Here is a 14,289-nt window from a genome sequence, read left to right on the forward strand (position 1 = left end):
AAATACCCATCATACATATACCCAATCTCATCGTCCCGTGCCCATATACCCATCATATATTACCTCCATCCCATAGTCCTGTGCCCATACACCCATCATACACATCCTCCATCCCATAGTCCTGTGCCCATATACCCATCATACACATCCTCCATCCCATAGTCCTGTGCCCAAATACCCATCATACATATACTCCAACTCATAGTCCCGTGCCCATATACCCATCATACATTACCTCCATCCCATAGTCCTGTGCCCATACACCCATCATACACATCCTCCATCCCATAGTCCCGTGCCCAAATACCCATCATACATATACCCCATCTCATCGTCCTGTGCCCATATACCCATCATATATTACCTCCATCCCATAGTCCTGTGCCCATACACCCATCATACACATCCTCCATCCCATAGTCCTGTGCCCATATACCCATCGTACATAACCTCCATCCCATAGTCCTGTGCCCATATACCCATCATACATAACCTCCATCCCATAGTCCTGTGCCCATACACCCATCATACACATCCTCCATCCCATAGTCCTGTGCCCATACACCCATCATACACATCCTCCATCCCATAGTCCCGTGCCCATATACCCATATACCCATCATACACATCCTCCATCCCATAGTCCTGTGCCCATATACCCATCGTACATAACCTCCATCCCATAGTCCTGTGCCCATATACCCATCATACACATCCTCCATCCCATAGTCCCGTGCCCAAATACCCATCATACATATACTCCAACTCATAGTCCCGTGCCCATATACCCATCATACATTACCTCCATCCCATAGTCCTGTGCCCATATACCCATCATACACATCCTCCATCCCATAGTCCCGTGCCCAAATACCCATCATACATATACCCCATCTCATCGTCCCGTGCCCATACACCCATCATATATTACCTCCATCCCATAGTCCTGTGCCCATACACCCATCATACACATCCTCCATCCCATAGTCCTGTGCCCATATACCCATCGTACATAACCTCCATCCCATAGTCCTGTGCCCATATACCCATCATACATAACCTCCATCCCATAGTCCTGTGCCCATACACCCATCATACACATCCTCCATCCCATAGTCCTGTGCCCATATACCCATCGTACATAACCTCCATCCCATAGTCCTGTGCCCATATACCCATCATACATAACCTCCATCCCATAGTCCTGTGCCCATACACCCATCATACACATCCTCCATCCCATAGTCCCGTGCCCATATACCCATCATACACTTCCTCCATCCCATAGTCCTGTGCCCATATACCCATCGTACATAACCTCCATCCCATAGTCCTGTGCCCATATGCCCATCATACATAATCTCCATCCCATAGTCCTGTGCCCATATACCCATCATACACATCCTCCATCCCATAGTCCCGTGCCCATATACCCATCATACACATCCTCCATCCCATAGTCCTGTGCCCATATACCCATCGTACATAACCTCCATCCCATAGTCCTGTGCCCATATACCCATCATACATAACCTCTATCCCATAGTCCTGTGCCCATACACCCATCATACACATCCTCCATCCCATAGTCCCGTGCCCATATACCCATCATACACATCCTCCATCCCATAGTCCTGTGCCCATATACCCATCGTACATAACCTCCATCCCATAGTCCTGTGCCCATATACCCATCATACATAACCTCCATCCCATAGTCCTGTGCCCATATACCCATCATACACATCCTCCATCCCATAGTCCCTTGCCCATATACCCATCATACACATCCTCCATCCCATAGTCCTGTGCCCATATACCCATGGCAACTTATTATGACACCATCGTCACCATGGCAACCATTATGACATAACCATCACCATTGCAACCTATAATGACACCATCGTCGCCATGGCAACCATTATGACATAACTGTCACCATTGCAACCATTATGACATCATCGTCACCATGGCAACCATTATGACACCATCGTCGATACACACATACATACACACATGCACTCGTTTTTATATATATATAGATTAATAGTGCATATGAAAATAAGAAACTTTGTAATATATCTGATCAGAGAAATGTACTTCTTTCTCCTTCTGGATTGATCTTTCACGCTAAATTCATAGGTAAAATCTGTATTCAGTGAAGATATGCTCTCATTACTGAGATAGAAGGTGACAATTGGTGCTTTTGAAATTCTATGGAGATAAGAGGAGGAGCAGCTAGAGGCAGACACAGACCTTCTGCTGCAAGTTCTACCAATACAAGTTAAAATTTTTCATAGAACGTAACGAGCACCAACTGTCATTTCCTATCTTAGTAATGACTTCTGTCTTCAATGATGACATATTTTACCTGTAAACTGAGAATTTTTAGAATGAAAGATCAATCTAGGAGGAGAAAGAGGCTGATATTTTTCTCATTTTCTTGTGTCCTATTGATTTATGGGGTAAAAGGATTAAAGTGACAGTTGCTATTTAATTGTATGTAGGGTGAACGGAATGGGTCACAGTGCTGATTGGACCACCATGACCTCTTCCTTCAGATGATCCCGGGGATGCATGGAGTCTGACTCCTACTAATTAAATATGATGAGTCATTAATTTTATAGAACAAATATTACCTTTTATCCTCTGAGATAAATATGTTTTTTTTTTTTCCATCCTGTACAATACATATTGGATTTATGAGACTTACAAGGAATGTTAGCAATAATCCCTGAACAATTCCCCTCTAAGATATGGATAATAATATACGGCGGGTTTTGTGTAACATTGAGCGCACCGCGCAGGGAATGTAACATTGGCATAAATTCTCTCCGTCACTAAAGCTGTCTCCGATAAAGCACAATGTACATCTCTACTTAGAAATCCAAGGCGCGAGATGAAGAGGAATACGGAGGAATATTTCAGAAGGGCGCTGGTTGGAAACATTCATCAACTCAAGCAATGAAATGTCACGGGGATCGGAGAAGCGTTCTCGCTACCTATGTTCAAAATTATTAAGATTTTGCTGAAAAAAATTTTTTTTATGTACAACCCGGCGGATGCTTTGACCTTTCACAAAAGGAAAACTCGGACAAACGCGGTAAAGGAGTCCTCGAATTCTAACAGATACCGCAATGCGCGCTAATGCAACCTGACAGCAAGAGCAAGCAAGGGGGAAACGTCAAAGATCAAAGCCTAATTAAAGGGATTACAGCTGAGATATGAGTAATGATGATAGATAACATCACTATGCAATGATACAGTGGTGTCCTATCTGTACAAATCCCTAAACACTTCAGTTTCTCACAAAATACATTTAGGGCACAGTCAGATGGCCGTGTAACACGGACGACGATCTCATCGAAATGCTCGGACTGGTCGGCGTCTCTACTGACCCAAGCTGCATAGAAATACATGGTGTCATGATCTGGTGAGGAGAGACGACTACCAGTGAGAACATTGTGACGTGATCGTTGCCCGTGTTATGCGGCCGTCTGACTCCACCCTTAAGGTGTGATGGCGAAACTCTCAAAGGGCTGCAATTGACATCTCAACCACTGAGTGACCACATATAGACACCCTCATTATAAACATCTCCCAACAGAGTATCTAAAAACCATGTTTATTTTTTTAAAAAAGCTAACCATCTTGGGAAAGGTCAAGCAAAGAGAAAACTGTAAGGCTGGTTTCACATTTGTGTTTTTTTGCCGCTGCGTTTTAACGCAAAAAAAGCATGCGTTTTTTTTCCTATATTTAACATTAAAAACGCATGTGTTTTTTTTTGTACGCGTTTGGCCCCGTTTGACGACGCATGCGTCGTTTCTATGCTTGCGTTTTGTTGCGGAAATGCAACATGTAGTAATTTCTAGAGGCGTTTTTTTGCCGCAAAAAAAACGCATGCTTTTTTTGCGGCAAAAAAACCTATTGCTGTCTATGTAAACGCATGCGTTTTTAAGCACATGCGTTTGATTGGTTGCGTTTTTAAACGCATGCGTTTCAATAGAGAAAAACAAGTCTACACACTGATAAGCCACCCCCCACCATCAAGGTGATAAAGGGATCCAAACCCTAACCCTAACACTAACCCTACCCCTAACCCTAACCCTAGGGATCCAAACCCTAACCCTAACCCTAGGGATCCAAACCCTAACCCTAACCCTAGGGATCCAAACCCTAACCCTAACCCTAGGGACCCTAACCCTAAGGACCCTAACCCTAACCCTAGGGATCCAAACCCTAACCCTAAACCTAGGGATCCAAACCCTAACCCTACCCCTAACCCTAACCCTACCCTAGGGATCCAAACCCTAACCCTAACCCTAGGGATCCAAACCCTAACCCTAAACCTAGGGATCGAAACCCTAACCCTAACCCTAGGGACCCTAACCCTAACCCTAGGGACCCTAACCCTAACCCTAGGGATCCAAACCCTAACCCTAACCCTAGCCATTTCTATTTATAGTGGGTTTTCTAGTTGATTTTTATGATTGGCAGCTGTCACACACTAAAGACGCTTTTTATTCCAAAAAATATTTTTTGCGTTACCACATTTTGAGAGCTACAATTTTTCCATATTTTGGTCCACAGAGTCATGTCACATGCCCTCTGTAGTCCCATTGGTAGTGTCTGGATCTTGATTTTTCTCTTGTGAAATTTCTCATCATGCGTATCAAAAACGCAAACGCAGGAAAAAACGCATGTAAACGCGTAAAAACGCTGCGTTTTTTTACCGCATGCGAAAACTCATGCGTCTAAAAAACGCCGCGTTTGTACGCATTTACATGCGTTTTTTTTCACCACCTGCGGATGCGTTTTTAACGCTGCATTTTTAAACGCAAATGTGAAACTAGCCTAAGGAAGGACAAATCTGAAAGGTTTCATCCTAACCGGAGGCATAACTGTAAGGACAGAGGAGCTGGAGGGACATGGTGGTCAGCCTTGATCATGGTACATAGATTTACGTACAGGAAAGATATAGATCTTTGTACCGTGTTAGCCAGTAGCTAGAAAATTATTTAGACGTGAGAGTCCTCAGTGGTTGATACCTGATGAAGAGACCTGCGTAGTCTCGAAAGCTTGCAATTTGTTACCTTTTAATGGCTAACTGAAAAGATGGTATCAACCACTGAAGAAGACTCTCAATTCTAAATAATTTTAGATTTACGTAGAAATTTTTGCCTTGGAAAAAAAAAGAAATACTGAACTGTAAACCAAAATCTATAAGTTCATGTCTAGGGATGAGCTGACCTGTAGAAGGTCGGGTTCTGGTACCCAACCCGAACTTTAGTCCAAAGTTTGGTTCGGGTACCAGGGCTTTACCCGAACTTCAACCCTAACCGCATTGAAATGTATGGTGATCTCTATCTCTTTCCTCCTGGACTTTCCTGGAACTCTGAACATTAAAATAGACAAGTCCGTGTTCGGCATTCAGCACCGGACACTAAGTGTCCAGGATGAACTCCAAACTTGAAAGTTCGGGTCGCTCATCTCTAGTCGTGTCCAATATTGCAATATAGAGGGGAGCAAAAGGATTCAAACTACTGAGTCTGGTGTCCAGTTTGCTCCTGTGTGGCCTCCGGACGAGGGTGGTGTTTACCTCTGCTCCGGCAGTGCTCAACCTGTGCCCCTATGGCTACGTTCACATTTGCGTTGTTGGACGCAGCGTCGGCGATGCGACGCAACGCAACCAACAACGCAAATACACAACGCAGCGTTTTGCGACGCATGCGTTGTCATAAGATGCTGCTTTACTTTTATCGGTCAACTGGCAAAGTGCAGAGAATTCCCCATAACAATCCGTTATCAGCGCAGAGGAGTCCTAACGATGAGACATGGCGTCCTACTCACAGGTTCAGATGTGGAGCATTATACTGCAGTCAGTGGCGTAACTTGAAACTCATGGTCCCCGATGCGAAAGCTCCAACGGGCCCCCAAATATTTTTAATCTTTAATAGTCTTTTTCTATAGGCCAAAGGGACTTTTAGAGCCCCCTAGGCTCCAGGGCCCGGATGCGATTGCACCCCCTGCACCTGTTGTAGTTACGCCCCTGACTGTAGTTCTTCTGCACTTGTACCATGAGATACAACCCACCGCGAATCTTCCTCTAAAGATGCAATGGACTTTAGGAAAGTCGATCTGACGATGGAGTGTCTGGGTGCCAGGCACAACAAATGCTTGGGCAATAGTTAGGATATTCGCCTACTCTTCCAGGGGTCCAGGAGGTTTCCTTTTTTCCCAGGACTGCCCTCGAAATGTAATTTCAAAAATATGACGAGTTGACATTAATGAATATTCTCATCACCTTGGCCAAGTTTGTTTTCTACTTTCCTCTCCCCGGAATCTGTAGCTTGCCAATTTTGTAAAACTACAACTTCTTTCCTGGAGGGTCACTGGTTGGAGACCAGTGCCTGAAGGGATTTTCCTATACTATAATGTTATTCCGCATCCATATTATAGGTGACCGGTGGAACTTCAGGCGATCCCGAGCTCAGTAAATGAAGCAGAGGTCAAGCACTCTCACCTCCACCCCATTCCTTGTCTATGGGACTCCCAGAGAAAGCAGTGATCGATCAGTGCTCTAATTCCATCAGTCCCAATGGTCACCTCATTCATTGTCTATTGGACTGCTGGAGAAAGCAATGATATGTGCTCTGTTATTTACATCAGTCCCAATGGTCACCTTCACTCCATTCATTGTCTATGGGACTACTAGAGAAAGCAGTGATCAGTGCTCTAATACCAACAGTCCCAGTGATCAGTGCTCTATTACCAACAGTCCCAATGGTCACCTACTCACTATTCATTGTCCATGGGACTGCCGGAGAAAGCAGTGATCAGTGTTCTGCTATTTCTATCAGTCCCAATTGTCACCTCTATTCATTGTCTATGGTAATACCGGAGAAATCAATGATCAGTGCTCTGCTATTTCAATCAGTCCCAATGGTCACCTTCACTCCATTCATTGTCTATGGGACTGCCGGAGAAAACAATGATCATCGCCTCTGCTATTTCCATCAGTCGAAATGGTCACCTTCACTCCATTCTTTATCTATGGGATTACCAGAGAAAGTAATGATCATCGCTATGCTATTTCCTTCAGTCCCAATGGTCACCTTCATTCCATTCATTGTCTATGGAATTGCTGGAGAAAGCAATGATAAGTGCTCTGCTATTTCCATCAGTTCCATAGAGAATAAATGGCGTTGAGGCGATAATGCTTCACCTCTGTTTCATGCACTCGGAGCTTAGCAGAGCCCAGTTATCAGGATCACAATGTTGACCCCTAGCTAAAAATAGGGGATAATTTTCAATTATGGGGCACCCTCCTTAATTTTACTAACTACATAACTATAAAGTTCTTCCGCCCTAATGCAGAATGTGTAACTGAACCCCAAACTGCCTTCTACTGTTTTCTTGATGAGCCACCATTGCCTACGTGCATAGGTGACCACTGGTAAATAAGGAACATCCGCATAAGCTTTTTATTCTATATGATATTGATTTTTCGCGTTCTGCATTTTAAATACTTTCTTATTATTAGTAGAGAACAATGATTTTTTTTTTCCTGCTTTACAAAGCAAAATTTGCTGGAAACGTTTAATTGATTTGATTTATAAAGAGATTTCCTAGAACCTATTAATCTCGCGGCGACTCGTCTGCGCAGTCAACTGAGCGGTAACGTCTGTGTTTGCAGGTTGCTCAGCGCTAACACGAGTCTTTCTTTTCTTCTTTGCTTTGTCTAGGAGAGAATGTGGACTGTAATTTGGGATTGTCTAGGAAACAGACAGAAGAGGAGCGCGGCGGACATTATGAAATAATAGTCCCTTATCTCTTCAGTGGTGAACAGTGGAAGCCGCTAGGTGCCATCTTTCCAAAGGTTAGATTTCCTTTTTTTCATGCCCCTATGAGAAGCTTTTAGCTACACAATGGTGAATGAACAGAGAACATTGGAACCTGCAGAAAACATTATATTTTTGCTCCAAATCTAGGGGACAGAAACAATTTCGACTATTTTCTATACCCAGCGCCCAACATATAATTCAGTGTGAGACATTTCTTAAGTTGTTCCGGATGATGTCTGCAGTTAGCTATTGTTACCTTGTATTCGGGGTTATTCCATTTACACTCATTACCTCTCAGTGCGGCACAGATATAGAGAGAACTGCAAAACTCCGGATCTTAAGAAGTCGTCTTATCTTCCAAGATTCCGCCATGCTTTCTGGGGTCTTCTGCAGACTTTCGTTCGGGCAATATTAGTTAGGGGCTTATGAATAATATATTTTTGGCAAAGGAGGGGTAACCAAATGGCCTCCTGTGCCCCAGTTCAAAATCAGTAACATGTCCTCCACCAACCTTGTGTTATTTATCGTTCTGATATCGTATTATGTAGCACAAGCATCATTGGATCAACTGAGGCTACTTCATCTAGATCCCGGTAAAGCCATTCCTCCTGCTGCAGGTGGAAGCATACAGAAGAAGGCCCCTGCCCAAGAACCGTTCAATCAAAATGCAAAATTCCACCTGCTTTGAAGATGGATGTGGATCCCCGACTTCTTGGGCCCCTGTGCGGCTGCACGGGTTGCACCAATGATATGTCCGATATTATCCAGCAATGCTGTGACCGTGGGGTAATAGCCGTTATACCCACTCCATTACCCATGGCTAGGACTAAAGAGGACTTTGTTCTGGGCCATCTGACTTTTGTGATGGTGATATCATGATCAAAAGCGGTGACTGCACCAGCAGAATAGTGAGTGCAGCTCTGGAGTATAATACAGGATGTGGCTCAGGATCAGTAATGTAATGTATGTACACAGTGACTGCACCAGCAGAATAGTGAGTGCAGCTCTGAAGTATAATACAGGATGTGGCTCAGGATCAGTAATGTATGTACACAGTGACTGCACCAGCAGAATAGTGAGTGCAGCTCTGGGGTATAATACAGGATGTAACTCAGGATCAGTAATGTAACGTATGTACACAGTGACTGCACCAGCAGAATAGTGAGTGCAGCTCTGGCGTATAATACAGGATATAACTCAGGATCAGTAATGTAATGTATATAACCAGTGACTGCACCAGCAGAATAGTGAGTGCAGCTCTGGGGGTATTATACAGGATGTAACTCAGGATCAGTAATGTAATGTATGTACACAGTGACTGCACCAGCAGAATAGTGAGTGCAGCTCTGGGGTATAATACAGGATGTAACTCAGGATCAATAATGTAATGTATGTACACAGTAACTACACCAGCAGAATAGTGAGTGCAGCTCTGGCGTATAATACAGGATATAACTCAGGATCAGTAATGTAATGTATATAACCAGTGACTGCACCAGCAGAAAAGTGAGTGCAGCTCTGGAGAATAATACAGGATGTGACTAAGGATCAGTAATGTAATGTATGCACACAGTGACTGCACCAGCAGAATAGTGAGTGCAGCTCTGGGGGTATAATACAGGATGTAACTCAGGATCAATAATGTAATGTATGTACACAGTGACTGCACCAGCAGAATAGTGAGTGCAGCTCTGGGGTATAATACAGGATGTAACTCAGGATCAGTAATGTAATGTATGTACACAGTGACTGCACCAGCAGAATAGTGAGTGCAGCTCTGGGGTATAATACAGGATGTAACTCAGGATCAGTAATGTAATGTATGTACACAGTGACTGCACCAGCAGAATAGTGAGTGCAGCTCTGGGGGTATTATACAGGATGTAACTCAGGATCAGTAATGTAATTTATGTACACAGTGACTGCACCAGCAGAATAGTGAGTGCAGCTCTGGAGTATAATACAGGATGTAACTCAGGATCAGTAATGTAATGTATGTACACAGTGACTACACCAGCAGAATAGTGAGTGCAGCTCTGGAGTATAATACAGGATGTAACTCAGGATCAGTAATGTATTGTATGTACACAGTGACTGCACCAGCAGAATAGTGAGTGCAGCTCTGGGGGTATTATACAGGATGTAACTCAGGATCAGTAATGTAATGTATGTACACAGTGACTGCACCAGCAGAATAGTGAGTGTAGCTCTGGAGTATAATACAAGATGTAACTCAGGATCAGTAATGTATTGTATGTACACAGTGACTGCACCAGCAGAATAGCGAGTGCAGCTCTGGAGTATAATACAGGATGGAACTCAGGATCAGTACAGGATAAGTTATGTAATTTATGCACACAGCAACAACAATAAGGGTGCATCTTGTATATGTATGTGTGTGTGTATATCTACAGTGAGCATGGAAAGTATTTAGACCCCTTTAAATTTTTCACTCTTTTTCATTGCAGCCATTTGGTAAATTCAAAAAAAGTTATTTTTTTTTCTCATTAATGTGCACTCCACACCCCATCTTGACTGAAAAAAAAAAACAGAAATGTAGTTTGTACAGCCATGAGTCTTTTTGGGAATAATGCAACAAGTTTTTCACACCTGGATTTGGGGATCCTCTGCCATTCTTCTTGCAGATCCTCTCCAGTTCCGTCAGGTTGGATGGTGAACATTGGTGGACGCCATTCTCAGGTCTCTACAGAGATGCTCAGTTAGAGTTAGGTCAAGGTCACATAATGGTGACAGAGTTGTTCCGAAGCCACTGCTTTGTTTTTTACCTGTGTGCTTAGGAACATTGTCTTTATGGAAGCTGAACCTTTGGCCAGGTCTGAGGTCCGGAGCACTCTGGAAGAGGTTTTCATCCAGGATATCTCTGTACTTGGTGGCATTCATGTTTCCTTCAATGACAGCCAGTTGTCCTGTCCCTGCAGCTGAAAACCATCCCCCATAGCATGATGCTGCCACCACCATGTTTCACTGTTGGGATTGTATTGGGCAGGTGATGAGCAGTGCCTGGTTTTCTCCACACATACCGCTTAGAATTATCACCGAAAAGTTCTATCTTCGTCTTATCGGACCGGAGAATCTTATTTCTCATAGTCTGGGAGTCCTTCATGTGGTTTTTAGCAAACTCTATGCGGCTTTCATATGTCTTGCACTGAGGAGAGGCTTCCGTTCGGCCACTCTGCCATAAAGGCCCGACTGGTGGAGGGCTGCAGTGATAGTTGACTTTGTGAAACTTTCTCCCATCTCCCTACTGCATCTCTGGAGCTCAGCCGCAGTGATCTTGGGGTTCTTCTTTCCCTCTCTCACCAAGGCTCTTCTCCCACGATTGCTCAGTTTGGCTGGATGGCCAGGTCTAGGAAGACTTCTGATGGTCCGAAACTTCTTCCATTTAAGGATTATGGAGGCCACTGTGCTCTTAGGAACCTTGAGTACTGCAGAAATTCTGTTGTAACCTTGGCCAGATCTGTGCCTTACCACAATTCTGTCTCTGAGCTCCTTGGCCAGTTCTTTTGGCCTCATGATCCTCATTTGGTCTGACATGCGCTGTGAGCGGTGAGGTCTTATATAGACAGGTGTGCGCCTTTCCAAATCAAGTCCTATCAGTTTAATTACACACAGCCGGACTCCAATGAAGGAGTAAAACCGTCTCAAAGAGGATCACAAGGAAATGGACAGCATGTGACATATGAGTGTCTGAGCAAAGGGTCTGAATACTTATGACCATGTGATATTTCAGTTTTTATTTTTTATTAAACTTGCAAAAATGTCTACATTTCCGTTTTTTTTCCAGTCACAATGGGGTGCAGAGTGTACATTAATGTGAAAAAAATGAACTTTTTTGAATTTACCCAATGGCTGCAATAAAACAAAGAGTGAAAAATGTAAAGGGGTCTGAATACTTTCCGTTCCCACTGTATATATATATATATAGTGTTTGTGCATTTATATACATATACTGTATATTATGCATATACGATATGCACACATACAGTAGCTATACTATTATATGACTGCAAGCCTGTGGGTGCAGTGCGTTGCTGTATGCCTGTATAATAGCATTGCAGCCTTCCGTTCAGGATATGCTGCAGAAAGACTCAGACATGATGTGAACAGAGCCTTAGTCGCGAGCTAATATGTCTTTAGATTTTAGCTGAATGGACATTTACACCAGTCAGAAGAGCACGATCTCTTAGATGCAGCAGAATTGGATGATGAAGTATCTTTAACACCTGACAATTTTAACAACGCAGTGAGGGCGGGAGGAAGGAAGAGATAAAACAAGAGGAGATGTGACAGGGAGTTCATTAGGCGGAATCCAGCAGCCATTATTCTATTATATAGAGCTGGCTGTTCTGTAATTAAAACTTCCAAGTGTTTCTGATAAAAAGGAAAAACACAATTATCTTCTTATATAACACATTTCATTACAAAGCAAAACCCACAAGACGTGCTTCCTGCCTAATAGCAAAGTCATAGCCGTGTCTAAAGTCAAAAGCATCTATATTAGCGGCGCCTGGTTTGCTTCCCATTGGAAACAAGATGGAGAGGTTTAATGTTTGATATTGTGATGGTTATTTCTAACATTAAAAGTTATCAACTATCAAAAAGATAAGTAAGTTTGTGATCGGCCTAGGTGCAACTGCTGGGACCCCCACTGATCCCAGAAGAATTATGTAGTCGTCAGTCTGTTTCATCTTTTTGGGATATCTGGAGACGGCTCAGTACTCCACTCCATCCCAAGGGACATTCATCTTTTGGATGAATATATTTTTATATTGGGAATAACCCTTTAAGAGTTAGACTGCAATTCCAGATAAAACCTAAAGACAAAAGTGGCGCCGCTGGTTCACAAAAAGAGTCTTTTAACTATAAACCACTCCCTTTAGAGGATACAGTAGTAATGACTATAGCCATATGTTCATCATGAACATGGGCATCTATGGGGTCATCTATGGGGGCTCGCTGTCCTCTTGACCAGTAGGAAATACCAAGAGAGATCACAAGACCCGATCGATTCAATATGTTAGAAATACAATCTTTATGACTAATTGAAGTCTTAGTGATTAATATTTGAAACGGAGCCATTGATCCTTAGTCTTAAAAAGTTGTCAAGGATTAGTATACAAAGATGGTTGTTATCCTGTACATCCCCTCTAAATTGTCCACAGACATAGTACAGGTGTCAATTCTTCAAAGTTTCGTTCAGGAATGGGTCGTCAGATATTCTCGGGACCTCCCTCAGCTTATTAGAGGAGTGTCCCATCGGTAACTCTCGTGCCTCCTCAGCTCCTCCCTACTCACCGTGGCTTCTCCTCGTATAAGGTCGTCTTGTTGAGTTTGCCTTTTACAGCACTTCTCTGCCCTGCTGCATTAGTATGTGGTTTCCATTTTGATTTAGGGGGGCATGGCCGGTCTTTGCTGGAATTTAACCCTGTTGTGTCCTGTAGAGGTTAGATTCAATGGCCTATGCCATGCCAATAGGGTCTATATTAGCAGCACCCACCACCACTCTTTGCCAGAACATTGGTTCCTAGCCTGCTAGCATCGATGATTATGCATTTCTACTTCTTCTACCCGGCAGGTTTCCCTGCTCTGTTTGACTTCTCCATCCTTGACTCCGGCTGCTTTCCCCAATCTCAGACTCTATGACTACGCTTCTGTCTCGCGCTCCTGAACCTCATACCGGTGCCTCTGACCCTTCTCCCAGTGACTGTCCTGGAGTGCTACCTGGTGTCTACTGGCAACCCAGCCTATCCTCACCATCAGTGGTCCTAGTGAAGACCCAGTAGACACTTAGTCACGCCCCTCCAGGGTCATCCCGGCCCGGGTCGAAATGGGTCCACACCCACCAGTGTTACAAAGGGGATTGTATATTACATCCCTGGTACAGAAAATTAAATGCCGTCATATTATGGTGATTGATGCAACATTACACGTAAACTTGTCCCAAACCCAGATTGATACTTTACAATTCTAGAATTGTTAGATGAAGACATAGTGGCTGAGCCATTATTACTTTTGTGACTTTTTTGGGGGTGAAAATGGTTGTGAATTTATTTGTGCTTTATTCATCATTAAATTTATACTTATTTTAAGTTAACTTTGGCTACAGCTGTTTTCTTATGTTCGGCGTTATGGGCAATGCTTTCAGTTATCCAGATCTTTGAGCCTAATTTATGACTTGCATACGAAATTTTTGCACAATTATTCTCCGGTACCTTAGTGGAATTATAAATCTGTCTAATCTTTCTTTTTTTTTTTGCAGTTGAACACTACAACACAACATTTTAAAACTTTTTGATAGAATATTGTAACTTTCTACTCTACAAAATATGCAGAAAAACAAAAGGCACAAAAAATAGGCAACTAAGAATCTGCAACAAATCATCAATCATTAAGAATCGCTAATTTTGATTAATTTGGCACAAAA

At 43.2% G+C, this 14,289-nt stretch overlaps 1 protein-coding gene across 1 annotated transcript in view; it reads left to right on the forward strand.

Annotated features, from left to right (window-relative positions):
* ADAM12 (ADAM metallopeptidase domain 12) overlaps positions 1–14,289 on the forward strand; it is a 636,998-nt gene that overhangs the window by 60,531 nt on the left and 562,178 nt on the right. Inside the window, exon 2 of the mRNA XM_069753950.1 lies at positions 7,746–7,879. Coding sequence (XP_069610051.1) covers positions 7,746–7,879 — 134 coding nt within the window. The remainder of the gene's footprint in view (positions 1–7,745; positions 7,880–14,289) is intronic.

This window comes from Ranitomeya imitator, chromosome 2, assembly GCF_032444005.1.
Source record: "Ranitomeya imitator isolate aRanImi1 chromosome 2, aRanImi1.pri, whole genome shotgun sequence".
NCBI lineage: Eukaryota > Metazoa > Chordata > Amphibia > Anura > Dendrobatidae > Ranitomeya > Ranitomeya imitator.